The 23,248-nt window shown below is 35.4% G+C and overlaps 3 protein-coding genes and 1 long non-coding RNA gene across 6 annotated transcripts; 3 read left to right on the top strand and 1 right to left on the bottom strand.

Moving 5' to 3' along the window:
* The first annotated feature begins 6,067 nt into the window (after positions 1-6,067).
* On the top strand, positions 6,068-11,941 carry LOC145108961 (TMV resistance protein N-like). 2 transcript variants are annotated; one of them, XM_079046056.1, is made up of 10 exons: positions 6,068-6,621; positions 6,883-7,981; positions 8,073-8,369; positions 8,470-10,079; positions 10,468-10,631; positions 10,706-10,846; positions 10,954-11,259; positions 11,344-11,517; positions 11,619-11,688; positions 11,769-11,941. In XM_079046056.1, exons 1-4 carry the CDS (start codon positions 6,143-6,145, stop codon positions 10,039-10,041), a joined length of 3,447 nt encoding a protein of 1,148 aa, XP_078902182.1. In that variant the 5' UTR covers positions 6,068-6,142; the 3' UTR covers positions 10,042-10,079; positions 10,468-10,631; positions 10,706-10,846; positions 10,954-11,259; positions 11,344-11,517; positions 11,619-11,688; positions 11,769-11,941. The 2 variants fall into 2 exon arrangements, with proteins under 2 accessions (XP_078902182.1, XP_078902180.1); XM_079046054.1 differs by having other exon boundaries at positions 11,619-11,941.
* LOC145106553 (succinate dehydrogenase [ubiquinone] flavoprotein subunit 1, mitochondrial-like) lies at positions 10,283-11,692 on the top strand. Its single transcript, XM_079043508.1, has 6 exons — positions 10,283-10,319; positions 10,706-10,846; positions 10,954-11,026; positions 11,147-11,259; positions 11,344-11,517; positions 11,619-11,692. The coding sequence occupies exons 1-6, from the start codon at positions 10,283-10,285 to the stop codon at positions 11,690-11,692; spliced, it is 612 nt and encodes a 203-aa protein (XP_078899634.1).
* Positions 11,942-12,918: 977 nt separating the features above from the next.
* On the top strand, positions 12,919-19,122 carry LOC145108956 (uncharacterized). 2 transcript variants are annotated; one of them, XM_079046048.1, is made up of 7 exons: positions 12,919-13,494; positions 13,762-14,878; positions 14,978-15,277; positions 15,389-18,153; positions 18,233-18,327; positions 18,830-18,928; positions 19,002-19,122. In XM_079046048.1, the coding sequence occupies exons 1-4, from the start codon at positions 13,016-13,018 to the stop codon at positions 18,095-18,097; spliced, it is 4,605 nt and encodes a 1,534-aa protein (XP_078902174.1). In that variant the 5' UTR covers positions 12,919-13,015; the 3' UTR covers positions 18,098-18,153; positions 18,233-18,327; positions 18,830-18,928; positions 19,002-19,122. The 2 variants fall into 2 exon arrangements, with proteins under 2 accessions (XP_078902174.1, XP_078902175.1); XM_079046049.1 differs by having other exon boundaries at positions 19,017-19,109.
* Position 19,123: 1 nt separating this feature from the next.
* LOC145108962 (uncharacterized) lies at positions 19,124-19,843 on the bottom strand. The gene is made up of 2 exons (XR_013708681.1): positions 19,540-19,843; positions 19,124-19,414 (listed from the first exon to the last, which is right to left on the bottom strand). It is a non-coding gene; the product is annotated as an uncharacterized LOC145108962 (long non-coding RNA).
* Between the last annotated feature and the right edge of the window lie 3,405 nt (positions 19,844-23,248).

The following is a 23,248-nucleotide window of genomic DNA, read 5'->3' as shown; positions in this document are numbered from 1 at the left end:
AGTTTGTGGATGTGGGCTCGAATAACTATAAACGAAGATGTATATTTTGAAAAATAGTTATATTCTGAAAACTAGCTTCCATGTCAATAGCTATCGTAAATATTAAGAACGAACGTTTGAAAATCCAAAACCCCAAAAAATTAGTGGGCATTCGTTATATTAATGGGATGTATAGTTGCACAAATGGTTAGAATTAACTAATCATTAGATACCATTTTTTCCTATAAGTTACTATTACTAATGTAATGTAATTGAAACACAAGTATAACATATCATACTCAGACCAAGATGGTAAATGGATCAATCAACCATGTGATGCCAATCCTGTAAATCAGTGTTGAAAGTTGCCGGTACAAATGTTCACCGAGCATCATCCGACCTTCACTCTATAAGTAAGGAAATCTAGAGCATGATGTTATGTAAATCAACACATGTACACAATAAAGTAAGTAACGTAACTAAATGTCTAGTGTGTAATGATAACATACATATAAAACTTACATTATATTCCAACCAAACCAAGTCAAAGTCCTTATATATACACATACAAAACTCCATCTCCGTTTATATGTGAGAAACCAAAATATAGTGAAGCATCCTGGTTTTGATATAGGTTGTTAATGTTATTGTCTATACAACTACATAAATAGTGTTGGGTGTGCACATGCAATGTATTTCCTTTTCATCATATCCACGGAGGCTTCAACCATAAGGAAACATGTGTCATTCGGTGCGTATGCCTAACAGCTAACGGTGGTGTTTGATATTCTAATCAAGGAAGCTCAATGATCTTCGACGGCACTGCTGATGTATGCATATGTATATTGTCTAACTGTATCGCAGACGTCCGATCAGGTCCATCTACATGTAATGACCTCTCATTTGGTGTGGTAGGGTGCTTCATGAGATTAATAGTTTCAACCTACAAAAAGATTAGATGAAATATAATTAAGTGTTTTTCCATATAATCGGTAACATCACATATGTAATTATTTATGTACCTCAAACCCATGTGTCCAAAAGTCATCATCTTGTAACGTACCATAGTCCTCTGTGATAAATTGGTCTACGGGGGTAACCCTGTCACCCTAAAATAATGTAATGGTTCCACGCTATTAAATAACCAATGATGCAATAATGGGTATACCATAAAGTTAAATAAAAATGTACGAGTGTTCAATAACAATGTACTTCCAACCCCAGTAAGGTACCATCATCCTGTCTGGTACCTTTATGATTAGGATCTACATGTATCCCTAATATAGCCTCAACATGAGACATATATATATCATGTGATTGGAACTACCTCTTATATTCTTAAAGCTTCTTTTGAACTCCATTATGATTTTGTCCTCATCTATTGTTGGTCCAATTTTGTGGTGGTGGTGGGTTGGATGGATATGGAACTTTGCTAATATTTCTCCGTGCTTACTTTATGGAGGCTCATACTTCGGTGACCTGCCAGGTGATAGTGCAAGAGACAATGCCATGTGATCATGTGGATTAGGTAAACCATCATGTTTCATCCATGTGAAGCTGTAAGACCACCACACATCATGACTCGCATCCGGTGTCAGCTACAATTTTTCTATAAGCTTATTATGATCCTAACATAATTTTAATCAATTATTAACATCATTATATACAGGGTTGGTAATGAGAAATTTATATAAATAATCATATCCGCTTAACGTCAACAAACACATCACAATGCGATTTTTGTAACTTCTTAAGATTGGACCATCTAATAACCCAAAGGATTACATTCGCTTGTCAGGTACCCAAAAAAATGTTGACCAGAAAAGTCTCTAAATCCATATATGACAGAATCACATATAAGATATTATCAAACAGAAAATGTTAAAAGGATAATCATGTATTTTACCTTAAAAGCGAATAAAACCCGCTTAGGATGTACGTCAATTTTTGAGGTTTTGGTTTTTCATCTTTAACATGATGAAGAAGCCTATGAAGCTTATTGAGTACCATCACTATCTCAGCGTACAAATGATCCCAAATTATCCTCCTCCACAGATATATGTGACAAAAAAATACATAATTACTTCCATAAAAATATTACTAATGATATTTATAAATTAACAACATGATGCATGTTGAAATCATCAAAGTTAGATATCAAACCCAATTACTCCTCCTTTACAAGTTGATGAGGCAACCAATCATTGAACCCTTTCTCTAATAGATATAATAGACACACATGGACCACATCATCGTTCAATAACTCATGGAGAGATGTTTCAAATACATTTATAACATGCTCCAACTCACTCGTCTTGACCAAAGGAAACGCATGTAATTAGAAGGCGTAATCAGAATTCAAGGCTACAATATATTCACCAAACTAGAAGTCGAAGAAAAGGCATAATTCCCTCTTTCCAAAGGTTCAACTCGTACTCATCAATCTCAAAAACCATTTCCTTTACATGGCTTCGAGGGTCTGTGACAACTTCTTTGCAAAATATGTAATGTAAAAGCAAAAGATCCCCTTCTAGCCCGACATGAAGATCTAACAACCTACCAAAACACGTATGTTGGAACATAGCCTCGCATGTAGTTGGTTCCTGATTTTAGCAAGAATATTCGCAACAATGACATGTTTGCAAGACACTGTAAGAGAATTATAAAAAAATGTGGTCATGCTGTGAAAAACAAAACTAAAATATGTTCAATATGACACCGAAGGTAATTCTGGACTGGTCATGGTGGTCAGAAACATACATTTCTAAACATTCCAGACTGATTCGTCGTATTCCGGACTTGTTCGTCGTGTTCCAGCTTCGTGTCGCGAAATAAAAAAATCATTTTGGAATTACCTAGTAACATGCTATTGTAAGCCTAACTACCATTTTAATCTTTCAACTCTTTACTAATACTAATAAACTACCTACCTATATAATATCAATTATCTATGTTTCAGATTTGTTTTTCACATTCTGGACTATGTATGCGTGTTTCAGACTATAGATCTTGCATTTACACTTACAAATTTTAATGAATAAAAGTAAAGGAGTGAAAAACTTAACTATAAAACCTCTAACTTATTGGAGTCAAATTGTAATATCTGATTTTCTGGTATTTCCATTTAAGCCCTTGGCTTAACTAAATTTTGCATTATTGGTCCCTTGTTGTTAAAAGTCTTGCATTATACGTTGGGCGTACGTGAGGTACGTGCAGCGTACTTGTGAGAGACCTGGAACGCGGAAGCCATGCTGGTACGCTGGACGTACATGTGATACGCGGTGCGTACTTGCTCAGCCTCTAAACCCTAAATTTTAGGGTTTCACCCCTATTTAAGGACATGAAGGTGTTGTTTGTTTTTTCAAAGAGAAAATTCATAAAGTCTGCGGACCACCGCTGCAATCCTCTGTAGCAGAGAGGTGGAACAAACGGTTGCAACCTATCATAAGAAGCATGCTTGTTTTTTAACATCTGCAGACTGCTGCAGTAAACTAAAATTTAAATAAACTAATTTTATAAACTGAAAATAGTTCTCAACACCGAAATTTTAATAATTCTAGTCTTAAAACATTGAAAGAATACTAAAAAAACATGTAAAAAATATAAAACTTTTTACAAAAAAAAAAACTTAAAAAAATATAAAAGAAGCTAACAGTTTTATTATAGAAAAAAAACTAATTTTAGAAAACATAAAAAAAAAAGAAAATAATAAAAAAAACTTAAGAAACTATTGCAAACGATATCTACAAAATTCGTAAAAAATTAAACACGTTAAAAAAGATGCAACAGAAACTGAAAAAATATTATTAACAGAAACGGTAAAAAAATTAAAAAAATCAAAGTTTTTTTTTTAAATCAAGTTAAAAAAATTTGTGGAAACTATAAAAAGAAATTGTATCAAATCCGTTAATAAAAGTTTTAAAAAATCAAAGTTAAAAAAAAATAACAGTTTAAAAAAAAATAAGTTATACCAAAATTCTAAAAAAATACTTGGAAAAAATGAAAGCTGAAGAGGTTTGAAGAGGCAAGTCAAGTGTTGCGTCATGCAGCACACGCGCAGAGGTTTTGTAGTCTGAAGCCTTCCAAAAAAACAAACTGCTGCGAGAAGGAAAGTGTTGCGCGTGTGCTGCGTCGCGCAGCAAAAAGTGGTTTGAAGAGGTTTTATTTTAAAAAAAACAAACAGCACCTAACTCACCCTTGGACCTCCCATAATCAGCATCCACTCCTTCCAAACCTTAATCTCGAGTATAAGCCTTGTGTGTGAAGATTTTGAAGCTTCTTAGTGATTTTGGTGCCTTCTTGTTTAAGAAGACGACTATTAAAGAAGGTGGTGTTGCTTGCAAGCTTGTAGATTTGGAAACTACCTCACCTTGTGCATCTTTTGAAGGTATAAAGTTTATACCTTGATGTGTTTCTTTCTAGATCTCTTAAATGGGTTTTATGAGCTTTTTGTCCCAAAGCTTGGGCCTTTGTGAGTATGGGTTACTCTAGAGTATTTTGACTATCCTTTTAGATGTATTAGAGTGCTTAGATTCATAAAAATGGTTGCTTGATGGTTCATTTCCAGCCATGCAAGAGTTTGGTGGTGTTGAGTGTGGATTAAGTTAGGATTTTAAAGTTTAAGCTCTTTTCAGCCATGCAAAGGCTTACAGTTATGGACTTTATGGATTAAGACGTTCTATGGAGGTCAAATCTATGGTTGGGTTGCATGTCTTAATGATTAAGACATTTTGGACTGATTTTTGGGATTAGACGATGTACGTCGCACGTACTTTTGGCTACACCCAATGTAGCCTGGCCTGACCCCGCCCCACCTGATCCTTCGAGTACACCGCACGTAGGGGAAGAGTACGCCTAGCATATACGTTCGACAATTGACTTTTGCTGACTTTTGACTTTTGGCCATGATTTAGGGTTTTAGACCATGGAATGGGCAAAATGGTCTTTTGCCTTTAAGGAGGATAGTTGTGGGATTTGGACATGTGAGTTGAGTTGTAGACCTTAATTATTAATTAGTGTTAATTATTGTGTTATTAGGCAGAGTTTAGTTCCGACAATTTGGGTGTGAAATTTAGTTGTCATCAGTATCAGACGAGTCTCCTCACTTATTCTTGCATATGTGGTAGAATAGTTGTAATTGTGATGACCAACTGGGTCAAACTATTATTATTGTGTTATGTTGTTTATGTGTGACTGAGACTACAAATAGTCTCCAGGGTTGCTAATAACCCACAAAGCGTGTTGTTTGCCCGCTGGGACTGCCGATAGTCTATAGGGTTGCTGATAACCCATAGATGTTTATTTATGTTGTGTTGTATGTGACATCTTGGGAAACTCACAAAGCTCCGTGCTTACAATTGTTGATTATATGTGTTTCAGGTAGTTCTGAGGATCGCGGGAAGACGAATGTCTGATTGTACACACTGGTTGGGAGATTTGTTACCGAACATTTTGTGATACTCTAATATTTTGTGATGATGATTTGTACTTGATACTTGTGCTTTTCCAATGATTTTGTTTATGAACAATATTTTGGGTAAATTAAAAATGAAAAATTTGATTTGAAATTTAAGGTGTTACACAAATGTTATTTCCTCTTTGCCCACTAAGTCCAAAATATGAAAATACTCCATGTATAGAATGCCTTATGTACTGCCCATTTTGTCCGAAGCCCAATATGGAATGGACAGACCGATAACTCCTATCCAAAATTGTCCATTCCAAAATAAGTGAGTATTTTTCAAATACAAATTAAAGAGATTATTTTTTCAAAATCCCTTACACATGTGATTCGAATAGTCCTCCCGAAAGTAAAATAGATTAGTAAGTGGATATCAAGATCCAAGTGAACATCAACTTTTAATTAAAATTACTAGAAAATGAACTTTTAAACACAAATATAATAGAAAAGTCCTCCCAAAAGTATTAGACTCATTAAAGTGCATATAACAAAATTCCCATCATCTTTTAATTTTTCTAAATAGATAAATGTAAAGTTTTACAAACACATAAACGCGTTCATATTACGCTATCCACTATCTTCTTAATTAATATACAGAGCGTACTCGACTCATCTGATCATCTAAGTTTCTTTGGAATCGTAGGCATATATAAACTTTTCCCAACGCATATTTGATTTTAACGATCCTTCAAACATACTGCAATGGCCTCTTCTTCAACTTCATCCATTCACAAGAGCTTTAAGTATGATGTGTTTTTGAGCTTTAGGGGTGAAGACACCCGTACGAACTTCGTTGATCATCTTTATCAGGCTCTTAAGCAAAAAAGCATTCATACATACAAGGACGACCAGAGAATCAAAAAAGGGAAAAACATTAATGAGGAGCTCATCGGATCCATTGAAGACTCAAAATTCTACATCATTGTTTTCTCCAAGAACTATGCCTCTTCATCTTGGTGCTTGGATGAACTTGTGAAGATAATGGAATGTCATAGAACCACTGAGCATACCGCTTACCCCTTGTTCTATGACGTGGAACCTTCAGAAGTCCGCAAACAAAACGGGGCAGTGGCAGAAGCCTTTGCAAAACATGAAAAGGAAGAGGCTGCAGGGAAATGGAGACAGGCTCTGAAAGAAGCAGCAAATCTGTCTGGATGGGAGTTGAAAAGGACTGCTGATGGGTAATTCTGTCATCATAAATGTGCAATATTCTTGTATTTTGAATCTTTCTGATCTAGAGCATAACCTGGATGTAAGAGGCTTGTACACGGCATCTTAAATTGTCAAATTTTTACTCAAGTTTTGCGTCTTCTTGAAAGAATAACCATGAAATATGATTTATACAACTATTATTTTTCATATAGGGTTGTATGTTATATATCTGAAAGTAACTGCTCCTGTGGGATTTTGAGTATGCTAATTGAATCTTCTTGAAAATACAGGCATGAAGCTATATTCATCAAAAAGATAGTTGGAGAGATTTCAAGAGAGTTACGATCCATCAGATTCAACATTGATGAAAATTTAGTTGGCATGGAGTCCCGGATCAAAGAAGTTGCATCATCTTTAGGAAAGGGGTTTGATGATGTTCGGATGATTGGAATCAAGGGGATTGGAGGTGGTGGGAAGACAACTTTGGCCAGAACTGTTTTTGATCAAATAGCTTTTCAGTTCGAAGGTAAAAGCTTCATTGAGAATGTCAGAGAAGTTTCAAATGCTTCTTTGTTTGGTTTAAAGTCATTGCAAAATCAAATCCTGTCAGATGTCTTAATTGACGAAGAGATCAATGTTAGTAGTGTTTATGATGGGAAACACATGGTGAAGAGGATGTTGCGTGATAAAAAGGTTCTTGTTGTATTAGATGATGTTGATCATGTAGACCAGCTTGAGGCGTTAGCCGGTGAGCCTAATTGGTTTAAGCCGGGAAGTAGAATCATCATCACTACAAGAGATGAACAGGTGCTGGTAGCACACCGAGTGAAGTTCATTCATGATGTCAATCTTTTATCGGATAAGGAAGCAAGTTTCCTCTTCAATAGGTATGCATTTGGGGGAGAGATCCCAACTGAAGGGTACAAAGAGCTATCAAGACAAGTTGTACACTATGCCGCTGGTCTTCCCTTAACTATCAAAGTTTTGGGTTCGTTTCTTTGTGGTAAAGATGAGCTTGAATGGATAGATGCCCTAAGAAGACTAAAAACAATTCCATTAGCAGAAACTCTGAAAAAATTGGAATTAAGCTATACCAGTCTAGAGGACGATTACAAGGAAATATTCCTAGATATTGCATGCATTCTGAAAGGTTGGAAGAAAAACAATGCAATTACAGCGCTTGAAAGTTGTGGATTTCATGCTAGAAATGGTTTAAGAGTTCTTAAGCAAAAATCTCTCATAACCATTTCTCGTAATCATGTGGGAATGCATGACCATCTTGAAGAAATGGGCAAGAATATTGTTCGTCGTTCACACCTCGATAAGCCTCACAAGCATAGCCGATTGTGGATTGATGATGAAATTGAAGATATATTGGCTAATGATTTGGTAAGGGTCAAGTTTATTTCTATGTTGGGAAAAGCCAACACATTTTCATTTGTTAAGACAAAAGTTTCATGGTCGCTTTTGTGGATTACAGGGAACTAAAGCAACAAAATGTATACAGTTCTACACCGCGACACTCACTCCACATATTTTTATAAAAAGTCTTGGAAAGATGAAAGAGCTTAGATTTCTTTCTGTGGTTCTTGGGGGTCGTTTATGTAATACGGAATCTAATTTAGTCAGCCCAGCGTTTCCAAAGGCTTTACGATATCTGGATTTGAAAGATTACCCCTTTAGTTCTTTACCAGAGGCATTTCAAGCAAATAATCTTGTTGCACTTAAGATGGCTTATAGTAAAATCGTACAACTTTGGGAAGGGGGAGAAGGAAAGGTAAAAGTATGGTTGATTGATTGTTTTGCATGGTTCATAATAATGTTATACACTCATTGTTTTGTTATTACACCAATATTCATCTTTTTTTTTATGTTAGGTTCTTAACAAGCTTAGATTCCTTGATCTCAGATGTTCAAGGTTAAGAACCTTTGACCTTGGGCTTACTCCAAATCTCGAGACCTTGAATCTTCGACGATGTACTGATTTGGTAGAACTTTGCATGCCCATTAGATATTTAAAGCTCATCTATGTCAACCTCACACGTTCAAGGTTGAGGACCCTTGACCTTGCTCTGGCTACGAATCTCAAGACTTTGATTCTTGCTAAATGCCGTAACTTGGTAGAACTTCACATGCCCCGTAGATGTCTAAATCTCATATCCCTACAACTCAGTAATTCAAAGTTGAGGACCTTTAACATTGGGCTGACTCCAAATCTCAAGTCTTTAGATCTTCAAAAATGTTCCTATTTAGAAGAATTTCACATGGCTGGTGAATGTCCAAAGCTCGCCACCCTCAACATAAGTCATTCAAAGTTGAGGACTCTTGACCTTGGGCTGACTCCAAATCTGGAGGCGCTATATCTTAAAGAATGTTCTAATCTGGTAGAACTTCACACTTCTATTGGATGTCTAAACAAACTTGTCCACTATGACTTAAATGGTTGTTTGGGGTTTAGATCTTTTTTGTTTAACATAAAGGATTATACTTGTTGTAGTCTGAATAAATCACATAAGGTTGGTCCAATAGCTGAGTTATATCTGATTGCGGAGTCCCTAAAAAAAGGCCCATTTCACACCAGCAATAATCTGGCCAAGTTCTGGTTTAGTTGTTTTTATGAAGAAGAGCGACACACGCTGACTAGGAATGTCGAGATACTTATTTATGTAGGTATGTGTGCTTGCACAATCCTTGAGACGTCTTCAGGTTGTGGGTTACAACGTATAAGGAAGCTTAAAGTGGATGGAAATCTTCTTAAGGCACCCAAGGACCTTGACCAGTTCGAATGTCTTGAGGAACTAGTTTTTAGGTCTACAAAGATTAATCGTCTCCCGGATAGTATTTGTATGTTGAAACATCTGAAATCTCTCAAACTTGTTTTCTGTATGTTTCTTGAGAAGTTACCCGAGGATCTTGGCCGATTAGAACGTTTAGAGAAGCTAGAATTGTCATATATAAAGATTAAACATCTTCCGGATAGCATTCGTATGTTGAAACATCTTAAATCTTTCAAACTTACTTCTTGTTCATGGCTTGAGAATTTACCGGAGGATCTTGGTCAATTAGGATGTTTAGAGGAGCTAGATTTTTCCTTTACAAAGATTAAACATCTTCCGGATAGCATTTGCATGTTGAAACGCCTGAAATATCTTAAACTTTATGATTGTTCGCTGCTTGAGAAGTTACCACAGGATCTTGGCCAATTAGAATTTTTAGAGAACTTAAACCTCCGCTATTGTATTCGAATTGGAAAGTTGCCTGAAGAACTTGGATGTTTAGGATGTTTGAGAGAGTTAGATATAGGAGGTACAAACATAAATCGTCTTCCGCAGAGCATTCTTTTGTTAAAAGGTCTGTGTATTTTTGCGTCGATAGGGCTTCTTCAGTCATCTGGTTTTACATTCGAGATACAAAGCAATGAAATGTTAAACTACATAATAGTGGGATGATTACGGAAAAGCCATTTCACAAAGAACTGTTGTAACAGGTACGCTCTCTGTTTTCTATAGATCATCTTACTTTGATTTGAATTTTATAATTGATATGAATTTTATTAATTCTTCAGCCAAAAATTATCAATTATATTATAGCATTATACTTTCAATTTTTTTTCCAAATAAGGTATTGTACTTTGAAAAATCTATTTAATTATAGAAATGTACTTTTTAAATATTTTCTTATCTTATAGTAATGATTGGTTTGTATTTGGATGACATTTCTCTAATTGGTTAGATTTTTCAAAGTACAATGTTGTAATAGAAAGAAATGAAAGTGCATTGCTATTTCATGTATTTGACCCTTCATTAACTAAGGTTAATTTTGTTCTCTAATTAGGCAATCTACTTATTTTCTCAATCCATTCATTTTGTTGTCAGGGTTATGGTATCTCAGCAATCTCTGCTCATACTTGCACATGAGTTGGGAATGCTATGGTTGCACTTGCAGGCCTTACTCTTGAAGTATAAATGAAGTTCATTTCATCATTGCCATGGATTCTATTAATATCTTGTTTCAGGATCTTGAGTGCCTCATTACTGAGGTCAGTGTATTTTTCTTCATTCTAACCAGAGTTAAATTGAAAATCCTGTCATAACTTGGTTCATCTTAATGTAGGATCTCGTGGTGAAGGGGGTATTTTAAGGAATAGTGAAGGTGAACGATCTATGGAACGTTATGCTCCAACTGCAAAGGATCTTGCATCAAGGGATGTTTCAAGATCAATGACCATGGAAATCAGAGAAGTTCGTGGTGTTGGTATGTTTCTTGATCAATAAAATCTTGCATCAAGATCTAAACCCTAATTTAGTTGTCAAGCATCATTTTCCCAATTATATGTGGTTAATCTTACTTCCTTTGACCAGGACAAAATGAAGAATCACATTTACCTTCACCTGAATGTCCTACCACCAGAGGTTCTCAAGGAGAGACTTCCTGGTATCTCTGAAACAGTTGCAATCTTTTCTTGTGTTGATGTTACAAAGAAGCCACTTCTAGTTTTACCAACTGTCCATTACAACATGGATGGAATCCCAACTAATTACCATGGAGAGGCAGCCTGGCCTCAGTTCATGGTGCAAATCGTCTAGATCTTGGAGCAAATTCTCTTCTTGACATTGGTGTTTTTGGTAGAGCTTGTGCTAATAGAGCTGCAGAAATCCATAAGCCAGGTGAAGTTGTTTTCCAAGTTTTGCGTGTATAATTAATAGAAAAAAAATGCATCATATGGCCTCAAGTTTCTCTGCTATATACAGGTAAAAAACAAAAAACATTGGAAAAGGATGCTGGAGAGAAGACCATTGCATGGTTAGACAAAATCAGGAATACAAATGGTTCACTTCACTCTCGTATCCGATTGAACATGCTGAATCGATCATGCAAAATAATGCTGCTGTCTTTCACACATGTACATGAGACATTAGAAGAAGGTGTGTGTCAGTGTGTGTGTGTGCATGTGTATAGAATATAGATATTTATATACATATGTTATTCCTGGTGACCATATTCGATGACTATGTGAGTGTTGTAGGTTGCGATCTGATGTACAAAGCATGGGAGAGTTATCATGATGTCAACTTGAAAGATAGAAGCTTGATATGGTAAATTTGATTGGACTTTTAAGATTCAGTATTTTTATAGTCTCTTTTGAAAGATGTATTTATGTGAAGACATATTTTAGGAACTAGGACTTGCTAGAGACAATAGAGTTGGAGAACCTGTTGATTAACAATAAGGTTGTATTTAATTACAAAGTTAAGAATCATTTCATATCATATGTGCGTGTTGATTGCTACCTTTCATTGTATTGTGAAAATGATTCTGGTAATAATTACATCTTATATGCTTTTGGTACGTCATATGCGATATGATTGGTGATTTATCATTATAAGTGTATAAAGTTGTACTATGTGACTAAAGTTGCATGTGAAAGTTGTATAAATAGGACTTGCCTGTAATATGAAACCAATTACACTCGATGACTTTTGTTTTTTAGAAGACAAATGCAAAGACTAAAAGTTTTTCAAGAAACAATTAAATGATGATTTTTAACAATTTTAGAACAATCTCGTCCCAAGTAAATTGAAAATTTTAGCCTGGAAGGTGAGCCATTGGAGACTATTTACCATGGTTAATCTCAATAAAGCAGGAATCAATTCCATCCCTACTTCTGTATCTATAGTCAGAAACAAAGGACGAAGCTCATGTATTCTTGAGTTGTGCAATAGTTAAGGAGGTACGGGTAATTTGGTTGAAGTATATGTGGCTATAGCATTCGTATTATTGTGGGTTATGTGGGAGTTTAGAAACCATAAAGTGCATTCAAATATCCCTAAATCGAACATGGCGTTGGCAAGTTAGGTACAGTTTATATCACACTTATGAATCAATTCAAGGATGAAAACTGATGGTTCAGGTGGGAAGGATGGTGTCAAAACCCGATAGTTGAATGTAACTCTTGTTTGCCTGATACTTATTTTGTTAAATTTTCCTTGTACCTCCTACCTAGCTTCTTGCAAGTAATTTCTTAATTATTATATGCTTGCTGTCCAAAAAAAAAGATAGATTATTAATAAATAGAGTAAAATAATGCTCTCAAAAGTAAAAGAATTACATAAATATAAGCATGTAGTCAGATAGTACAATATCTTTTTCAAAAGGGAAAATATACAGACAATAAAAATTGCCTTTATTCTTAATTTGTTCAAATAAAGCTACTTAGCTACCCTCTTCTTTTGACCAAATAAGTGCCTTACTTTAATTTCCACCCATTCCAGCTTTTCCAAACAAACACATTTCGTTACAAGTAATTTACACTTACGGGTCACTCATTCATCTCCTCCAAGTTTCTTTACAGTCAATTTCGCATAAACTTCAATTCCCCAACAAAGATTTGATTTTTATCAGAATCCTTCGATCATACCTTCAATGGCGTCTTCTTCAACTTCATTCGTTCACAAGAGCTTTAAGTATGATGTATTTTTGAGTTTTAGGGGTGAAGACACCCGTACGAACTTCGTTGATCATCTTTATCAAGCTCTTAAACAAAAAAGCATTCATACTTACAAGGACGACCAGAGAATCAAAAAAGGGAAAAACATTAGTGATGAGCTTATCAGATCCATTGAAGACTCAAAATTCTACATCATTGTTTTCTCCAAGAACTATGCCTCTTCATCTTGGTGTTTGGATGAACTTGTTAAGATAATGGAGTGTCACAGGAGTATCGAGCATACTGCTTATCCCCTCTTCTATGACGTGGAACCTTCGGAAGTCCGCAAACAAAGCGGGTCAGTGGCAGAAGCCTTCGCCAAACATGAAAAGAAAGAGGCTGCCAGGAAATGGAGGGAGGCTCTGAAAGAAGCAGCAGATCTGGCTGGATGGGAGTTGAAGAATACTGCTGCTGGGTAATTCCTTCATTAGATCTCTGCAATATTCTTGTATTTTGTTTCTTTCTGATCTATGTTTACCTTGGATGTAAAAGGCTCTTACATTGCATCGTAGATTATCAAATTTTAACTATAATTTCTGGGTCTTGTCCAAAGATTAAAAATGAAATATTATTATACGAACTATGTTATTTTTCATATAGGGCTGTATGTTATAGAAATGAAGTAACCAGTCATGTGGTACGTACTGTGAGTATAGTTATTTTACTCTTCTTGAAAATGCAGGCATGAAGCTCAATTCATCCAAAAGATTGTGGAAGAGCTTTCATTGGAGCTACATTCCACCCATTTAAGCATTGATAAGAACTTAGTAGGAATGGAGACCCGGATCAATGATGTTGTATCATATTTAGGAATTGGTTTTGATGATGTTCGCATGATTGGGATCCAGGGGATGGGAGGTGGTGGGAAGACAACCTTGGCCAGAGCTGTTTTTGATCGAATATGCTTTCAGTTCGAAGGTAAAAGCTTTGTCGAGAATGTGAGGGAATTTTCAAATGCTTCGTTATCCGGTTTGAAGTTGTTGCAAAATCAAGTCCTCTCTGACGTATTAAATGATAAAGACATCAATGTAAGTAGTGTTTATGATGGTAAACACATGATGAAGAGGATAATGCCCAATAGGAAGGTTCTTGTTGTTCTAGATGATGTGGATCATATAGACCAACTTGAGGCGTTAGCTGGTGAGCCTAATTGGTTTAAGCCGGGAAGTAGAATTATTGTTACAACAAGAGATGAGCAAGTGCTCATAGCACACAGAGTGAAGTTGATTCATGATGTCAATTTGTTATCCGATATGGAAGCAATTTGCCTCTTCAATAAGTATGCATTTGGTGGCAATATTCCTATTCAACAATATGAAAAGCTATCCAACCAAGTTGTAGGTTATGCTGCTGGTCTTCCTTTAACGGTCAGAGTTTTGGGATCATTTCTTTGTGGTAAAAATGAGCTTGAATGGGTAGATTACTTAAAAAGACTAAAAATGGTTCCTTTAGCAGAAACACTAAAAAGGCTGGAATTAAGTTATATTGGTCTAGAGCAGGATTACAAGGAAATATTCCTAGATATTGCATGCATCATGAAAGGCTGGCGGAAAGACAATGCAATAAAAGCACTTGAAAGTTGCGGATTACATGCTAGAAATGGTTTAAGAGTTCTTGAGCAGAGATCTCTCATAAGTATTTCTAATTATAATAGTCAAGGTTACAAGTGTGTGGGAATGCATGACCATATTCAAGAAATGGGCAGGAATATTGTTCGTCGCTCTCACCCGGATAAGCCTCACAAACATAGCCGATTGTGGATTGCCGATGAAATTGAAGAGATATTGTCTAATGATTTGGTAAGGATCAAGTTTTTTTTTTCTAAGTTAATTGGGGAAAACTAACACATGTTCATTTGTTACAACTTAGGTTTCATGTTGACTGTCTTATGATTACAGGGCACTAAAGCAACAAGATGTATACTACTCCATGCCGAGAAACTCAATCCGCATATTGTTCTAAAAGGTCTTGGAAAGATGAAAAAACTTAGACTTCTTGCCCTGTATCTTGGATATTGTTCCCGTACTTTAGAATTTAATAATATAGCCAACCCGGACTTTCCAAATGCTTTACAATATCTACGTGTGGATTATTACCCTTGTTGGTCTTTACCCAAAGCATTTCAAGCAAATAATCTTGTTTCACTTGAGATGGCTAACAGTCAAATCGTACAACTTTGGGAAGCGGGAGAAAACAAGGTAGAAATATGATTGACTGTTTGTTTCTTCATGATTCATTGTAATGTTCTACATCCATTCTATTGTTATTACACCAATATTCATCTTGTCTTTTAATTTTTCTTATGTTAGGTTCTTAACAAGCTTAGATTCCTTAACCTGAGTTGGTCAAAGTTGAGTACCCTTGACCTTAGGTTTAATCCAAATCTGGAGACGTTGAATCTTAGAGGATGCTCTGATTTGGTAGAACTTCACATGCATGTTGGGTGTTTTAAGCTCATATATGTCGACATCTCACATTCAAGGTTGAGGACTCTTGACCTTGGGCTAGCTCCGAATCTCGAGAAGTTGATTCTTGATCGATGCTGTGATTTGGAAGAACTTCACATGCCCAGTAGATGTCTAAATCTCAGATCCCTACAACTCACTAATTCAAAATTAAGGACCCTTGACATTGGGTTGACTCCGGTTCTCAAGAATTTAGATCTTGGATATTGTTATTATTTGGAAGAACTTCACATGACCGATGAAAGTCAAAAGCTCAAAAACCTAAACATTTTTCATTCAAAATTGAGGACCCTTGACATTGGGCGGACTCCGGTTCTCGAGAATTTAGATCTTAGAGATTGTTATTATTTGGAAGAACTTCACATGGCCGATGAATGTCAAAAGCTCAAAAACCTCAACATTTGTCATTCAAAATTGAGGACCCTTGACATTGGGCTGACTCCGGTTCTCGAGAATTTAGATCTTGGAGATTGTTATTATTTGGAAGAACTTCACATGGCCGATGAATGTCAAAAGCTCAAAAACCTCAACATTTGTCATTCAAAATTGAGGACCCTTGACATTGGGCTGATTCCGGTTCTCGAGAATTTAGATCTTGGAGATTGTTATTATTTGGAAGAACTTCACATGGCCGATGAATGTCAAAATCTCAAAAACCTCAACAGTTGTCATTCAAAGTTGAGGACTCTTAACCTTGGGCGGACTCCAAATCTTAGGACATTATATCTTCAAGAATGTTGTAATTTGGTGGAACTTCACATGCTTGATAGATGTCTATATCTCATGTCCCTACAACTTGCTAATTCAAAGTTGAGGACTCTTGACATTGGCCTTACTCCAAATCTCAAGACATTAGATCTTAGAAACTGTTATGATTTGGAAGAACTTCACATGTCCGTTGGATGTTTAAAGCTCACATCCGTCGACCTCACACATTCAAGGTTGAGGACTCTTGACCTTGGGTTGGCTCTGAATCTTGAGATATTGATTATTGATCAATGTCCTGATTTGGTAGAACTTCAAATGCCTAATAGATGTCTAAATCTCATATCCCTACAAATCACCAATTCAAAATTGAGGACCCTTGACATTGGGCTGACTCCCAATCTCAAGAATTTAGATCTTGAAAATTCTTATTATTTGGAAGAATTTCACATGGTCGATGACTGTCAAAAGTTGGCAAACCTCAACCTTAGTCATTCAAAGTTGAGGACCCTTAACCTTGGGCTGACTCCAAATCTCAAGAACTTATATCTTGCACAATGTTGTAATTTGGTAGAACTGATCACTCCTCTTGGATGTCTAAAAGAGATTTCCCACTTGTACGTAAGCGGTGGTTTGGGCTTTAGAGCTCTTATGTTTCAGGCAAAGGGTTATAGATCTTGTAGTCCTTTAGCTGAGTTACATCTGATTGAGGTGTCCCTAGAAAGCTGCCCACTTCATCCCGACAATAGCTTGTCACTTACTAGAAATTTTGAGATGCTTATTTATTTTTATAGAGAAGATCAGCTCTCACTGACTAGAAATTTTGAGATGCTTATTTCTCTAGTCAAGTGTGCTTGCACAAGCCTTGAGAAGATTTCAGGAAGCATTTGTGGGTTACGACGTTTAAGAAAGCTTAAAATGGAAGGAAGTTTTGTGGAGGTGCCCAAGGACCTTGATGGGTTGGAATGTCTCGAGGAGTTAATATTGTTGTCTACAAAGATAAACCATCTTCCAGACAGCATTTGCAAGTTGAAACATCTGAAATCTCTCGAACTCAACTCATGTTCTCTTCTTGAGAAGTTACGTGAGGATCTTGGCCGGTTAGAATGTTTAGAGAAGCTCACTTTGTATTTTACAACAATTAAAGATCTTCCGGATAGCATTTGTATGTTGAAACATCTGAAGTCTCTCGAACTTAACGCTTGTTTTCATCTTGAAAAGTTACCGGAGGATCTTGGCCGATTAGAATGTTTAGAGAAGCTCACTTTGTATTATGCAACCATTAAACATCTTCCGGATAGCATTTGTATGTTGAAACATCTGAAGTCTCTTGAACTTAATTCATGTTTTCTTCTTGAGAAGTTACCTGAGGATCTTGGCCAATTAGAATGTTTAGAGAAGTTCACTTTGTTATATGCAACCATTAAACATCTTCCAGATAGCATTTGTATGTTGAAACATCTAAAGTCTCTCGAACTTAACTCCTGTTTTTTTCTTGAGAAGTTACCCAAGGATCTTGGCCGATTAGAATATTTAGAGAAGTTAAAAGTAATGAAGTGTGAACGTTTACAAGAAATCCCAAATAGCATTGGTGAGATGAAATATCTAAAACATATCAATCTTGCCAATTGTATTCGAATTGAGAAGTTGCCAGAGGCACTTGGATGTATAGAGTGCTTAAAAGAGTTAGATATAGAAGGTACAAGCATAAGTCATATTCCACAGAGCATTCTCTTGTTGAAAGGTCTGCTTATTATTGGGTCCAGAGGGGTTCTTGAGTCACGTGGCTTTACATCCGAGATGCAAACCCCAGGAAATGGAACATCCTGCTACGTAGTGAGGGGATGATTTTAAGAAGCTTGGAAGGACAGGAAAAGCCAATACACAAAGAACTATTGTAACAGGTATACTCACGCTGTTTTCTATTCATCATCTTACTTTAATTTGATATTTAGTATTATTTCATCACTATTTTGTTTTCAGGGATATGGTAGAGCATGTTACTCAGCAATCTCTGCTCATACTTGCACAGGAGATGGGAAGGCTATGTTAGCACTTGCAGGCCTTTCTTAATTGAGGTATTACTTAAGCTTTATTTCATCATTCCCATGGATTTCTGTTGATTGTGACTAATTGTTTTTAGATCAATTCCAAAATCGTGCATTAGTTATATGTGATTAATATTACTTTCTTCAAATAGTACCAATGAAGGACCACATGTATCTTCACTTGAGTCACCTACCACCAGAGGTTTGGTATCTCTGAAACCGATGCCATCTTTGGTGGTGTTGATGTTACAAAGGAGGCAATTCCAGTTTTACCTACTGTACATCATAACATGGGTGGAATCCCAAATTCCCAACAAAATTATACCATAGGGAGGTATACCCTGATATGCAACTGTTAGGGCTAAATGCAGGAAATAGCAAAGTACTTTCATTTGTTTGTGTATTATAACATTCTACTTGAAAAATATACAGAATTATAATATTGTGTTTTAGGACATTATACTTCAAAATGTACCTAATTATGCTTTTTTTAATTCGATTAATCACCATCTTCCTGTTTATTTCTATATAGCAAGTCTCAACGCCACAATCATGGGTCGGGCTTTTAAAGTGGTTGTATACTGTATGTTTGTATCATACAATGCTTCTCAAACAGTTGTGTCTGTTGCAGGTATATATGCTCTTAAATATATACCTCACTTCATATTAATTTACTATATTAATCCAATGATTCATTATTATAGATCTTAACACAACAGGCATTGAGGAAGGGAAAAGGATCGATATATAAGTGATAAGTCTTGATTATGTCAAAGAATATAGAAGAGGAAGATGTGGAGTTGAAAAGGATAGGAAAGCATGGTGATTGGATTATCAGTTATCGCCACTTCGTTCCATCATTTAAACATTAAAACTCAAGCCTGTACAAAATTTTCCAAACAATAAATTTGCATATCGACACCCCACTGTACAAAACTTTCAGAAAACAAAACTGAACAATTTTGGCAACTCACTGTAGTTCATAAAGACAATCAATGTGCAAAGACAATGTCACAATAATCCTAATCAATCAATAAAAAGTAGCACAGAATTCATCTAATGCACATAAAAGTCTTGAATCAAAGGGTAATGATGCCTATTTCAACTGCCTGCGACTCTGCACAAAATGAATCATACACCCAGAATCAATCTTGAAGCCCAAAGTACAAGTCTTGAAAGAATGAAGAATGAATGACGAACCTGATTATCCTGAGACACAGAATCAAACTTGAGGAATCATACCTGAATTGCAAAAGAGGAAGTGGAAGGCGGTAGTCGAACGACGGTGCGGTGGTTGGAAGTTCGATGTTGTTTCCTGCTGTGGTGTGCGAGAGGTACGGGAGAGAAGATGGAAACAGGAAAACTGAAGAGAGGCGTGGAAGGCGATGCCTCACGGTGGCTCTGGTCGGACGACTGTGGTTGCGGTGGGTGTCGCCGACGGATGGGAGGTGCAGTGGCAAGTGGCAGGGGTAAATTTGGGGTTGGGGTTATTTGTTGGGACGATCTTTATCTTTCTACTGCTCAAGGAAAATGAATGGGTCGGGTGTGTAATTGGGTCTGGTGGGTTAGGGAATCCGAAAAGTGGGTCATGTTTTGGTCAGATAGAAATAGACGGGTGGGGCAAGAAAATGCTGATTTTCTTTCTATTTTGAAGGAATTTGTTTTTTTTTCTTCTTTTTATCTTTTTGTATTTTGTGGTTTTTGCATTTTTTAATAATTTATTACTTTTTTTTTAAAAAAAAAAATGTATGGTCTTTAATTTTTTGTAATGCATGGTCTTGAACCAAAATCAATAATAATCAATACCTACATGTTATTAAAATGTATTAACCAATTAGAATGGGGCTCGATTCTATCAAATCCAATAACTGAACCAAACTGTATAAGGCTATAAATCAGCCGAACGAACACGAACAATGGCTTGTTCATGTTCGTTCGTTTAAGTTAGCCGAACAAACGAATAAACACAAACAGATAAACGGACGAGTTTTCTTGTTCATGTTCGTTCGTTTAACAAATTACCTTGTTCATGTTTGTTTATTTATGTTCGTGAACATGCTAAACGAACATCAATAAACAAAGATAAACAAACATAATTGAACATATATAAACGAACGTTCACAAACATAAATGAACGAACGAGCCTATTGTTCATGTTCGTTCGTTTAACTAAATAAACAAGAATTTGTATTCATGTTCGTTCATTTATTATATAAACGAACATAAACAGTAGGCCTATTGATCAGTACACGAACAGTTCGTCGAACGTTCGGTTCGTTTACATCCTTAAAATTGCCCCATACACAAGCCTAGATATCTTAATGTTTATCTAAAAATTCATGTCCTGAATATCAAACCATATGTGATGTCGATTTTTTAAAACCACTTGTAACAAACAAGGTTTAGCCTTTAAAATTATTATTTAGCAGTCCTTATTTTTCATTTACAAAAGTATCCAAAGTTGATTGTTGTACCTTCTCCTTTTAGGTTTTTATAACCACTATGATCTCTCCATTTGACTTGGTATTTATTTATTTTTTAGTTTTTGATTCACATGCTTTATGCTAATTGATTGGGTTATTTTATGATGTTTATTTGTGGTATATTTTTTTTGTATAAGTTTGTACTTATCGGTTTTGATTATAACTTATATCGCCTCCATCAACTTCATTTGTTCAAAGATGGTAAATATGTTCCTATGTCCCTCCATAAATATTAGACTTCAATTCTATAATTGTTGGGTGATTACTTTTCTTGCTTATTTCTATCGTTACATCTAAGGGTGAGCAAAAACCGAACCGCAAACCGAAAAAAACGCATAAACCGAAACCAAAAAACCGAAACCGAAATGAACACCGACAGTGCGGTTTTTAGTTTTGCAAAAACAGAAAACATTTGGTGCAGTGCGGTGCGGTTTCTAGTCTTGCAAAAATCGCAAAAAACCGAACTGCACCGAATATATATATATATATATATATATATATATATATATATATATATATATATATATATATATATATATATATATATATATATATATATATATATATATATATATAGGTTCAGGTTCATTTGAGACCATGCTAATTTTGTGAGACCGTGAGACCAAATCTAAAAAAAAATTTAAAATGCAAAATAAAAGGAAATTTCTAAAAAAAAAATTTAATTTTTATTTTCGAAACTTTATTTACCTACACAAAAATAAAAAAAAATAAAATAAAATTACCGTTTTTTTTTTAAAATACGTGAAATATTCTAATAGAATATTACACTGTACATTTCTAATATGATTTTTTGAATGTTTAGAATATTCTACTAGATTTGCCAGATATGTAGAATATTCTAATATGATTTTTGGAAAATATATATTCCGAAAATAATATTGGGAAAAAAAATTTCGAAAATTTTCAATTATTTTGCATTTTAAAAATATTTTTGTTTTATCTACTAAATTAGTGGCTATGATTGCGTCTCACGGTCTCACAAAATTATGTTGTCTCACATGAACCTAACCACATATATATATATATATATATATATATATATATATATATATATATATATATATATATATATATATATATATTAAGTGTTGATATCTGTAAGAACGAAGAACTCATGATTATTAAAAGTTCTATAAATATAAATATCTATCTTATCAGAGGATGATTGTATTTTTTTAAGCATACATATAGTGATATTTACAAAAACAAATAATGTTTATTACATTTTTTAACATTTAAATATGAAGAGTATCGGTGATGATAGTATCATTTTTATGAATACATTAATTGATATTATCGCATGTACCTATGAAACAAATATCATATTTAATTTGTAGTATATACAAGCATTAGAAACATGTTGGATGAGTGATTATGTCATTTGATTTCAAACCAAGACGTAGTGGTATCGGTTCATCTTCAAGATATCATTTGGGCTTTAATTTTGTCAGCCGTATAAGAATATCGCACATCGCCTTTGAGATAAAACTTTCACCATTCTCACCTTTCATATAAGAGAGTCAATCCGGCGCTTCTCATCTCTATATAAAGTTTCTCAATAAATGATTAACATTTCTCATCCGAGCCAAAGTAACTCGTTGAGTTAATGAGTTTTAGTAAAAAGGCAAAACAAAAACCAAATAAAAAAACTGACAAAAAACCGCAAAAAAACCTAACTGCAAAAAACCGCAAAAACCGAACCGCATAAAAACCGAACGGTGCGGTTTTTAAACTTCAAAAAACCGAAGTTGCGGTTTTCGGTTCGGTTTTGGCCGAAAACCGCACCGAACCACACCATGTTCACCCCTAGTTACATCTATATCTATATTTCATAATATAGAGTGACTCTTATATGCATTTTCAAATAATTATGAGAATAATGTATAAAGCACTTGGATGTCCATTGGTTTACATGTTATCAAGGACTTCTCATTTAAGGGTTATTGCTATAAAAGCCCTCAATTTTACACAAAATAGTTGGTTATGCCTAAAGTACAAATTTATGTTCATTAATGCCTAACATTTGAGCAAATTTTACCACTTATGGCTTTTTATCCGGTTAACACCAGGTAGTCGGTCATCTACTCACTTGATCCTTCTTAACAAAAACTTGGTGGCTGCTCACCACCACCAACGCCAGGCGTCATCACCACCACCACCTTCAGGCTTGTCTCCGACAACATCCCCTCCCATCTCCAACGGTGTCTTCAACACCCTCTACGACTTCACCATTACAATCACCCAAAAATCGCGACTTTATTTTCTTGTGTAACCCTAGCTACATGCCTTCACGACCTCCGATGGTCATCATCTCCAACACCTTCTCTGCCTTCACCACCAACCTCCCATATGTAACCCTAGCATCCTCCATCAGATGAACCTATATCCGCCTCCAACAGACGAAATCCTAGCCGTCTCCATCGGAAGAACTCTGATTCGGGTTCCTG

Source organism: Lactuca virosa, chromosome 4 (genome assembly GCF_052849685.1).
Source record: "Lactuca virosa cultivar CGN04683 chromosome 4, Lactuca_virosa_CGN04683_v6, whole genome shotgun sequence".
Lineage (NCBI taxonomy): Eukaryota > Viridiplantae > Streptophyta > Magnoliopsida > Asterales > Asteraceae > Lactuca > Lactuca virosa.
Note: the sequence above shows the minus strand (reverse complement) of the source record. Positions and strands in the feature narration are given on the sequence as shown.

What these genes read in the sequence shown, in the direction of transcription:
- LOC145108956 (XM_079046048.1), top strand. Translation starts at nt 13,016, where the DNA reads ATGGCGTCTTCTTCAACTTCATTCGTTCACAAGAGCTTTAAGTATGAT. An exon ending in TTGAAGAATACTGCTGCTGG is followed by an intron (nt 13,495 to 13,761) that starts GTAATTCCTTCA and finishes TTGAAAATGCAG; the next exon opens with GCATGAAGCTCAATTCATCC. An exon ending in GGGAAGCGGGAGAAAACAAG is followed by an intron (nt 15,278 to 15,388) that starts GTAGAAATATGA and finishes TTCTTATGTTAG; the next exon opens with GTTCTTAACAAGCTTAGATT.
- LOC145106553 (XM_079043508.1), top strand. Translation starts at nt 10,283, where the DNA reads ATGATTGGTTTGTATTTGGATGACATTTCTCTAATTG. An exon ending in TCTCAAGGAGAGACTTCCTG is followed by an intron (nt 11,027 to 11,146) that starts GTATCTCTGAAA and finishes ATGGAGAGGCAG; the next exon opens with CCTGGCCTCAGTTCATGGTG. An exon ending in ACATGAGACATTAGAAGAAG is followed by an intron (nt 11,518 to 11,618) that starts GTGTGTGTCAGT and finishes TGAGTGTTGTAG; the next exon opens with GTTGCGATCTGATGTACAAA.
- LOC145108961 (XM_079046056.1), top strand. Translation starts at nt 6,143, where the DNA reads ATGGCCTCTTCTTCAACTTCATCCATTCACAAGAGCTTTAAGTATGAT. An exon ending in TTGAAAAGGACTGCTGATGG is followed by an intron (nt 6,622 to 6,882) that starts GTAATTCTGTCA and finishes TTGAAAATACAG; the next exon opens with GCATGAAGCTATATTCATCA. An exon ending in GGGAAGGGGGAGAAGGAAAG is followed by an intron (nt 8,370 to 8,469) that starts GTAAAAGTATGG and finishes TTTTTATGTTAG; the next exon opens with GTTCTTAACAAGCTTAGATT.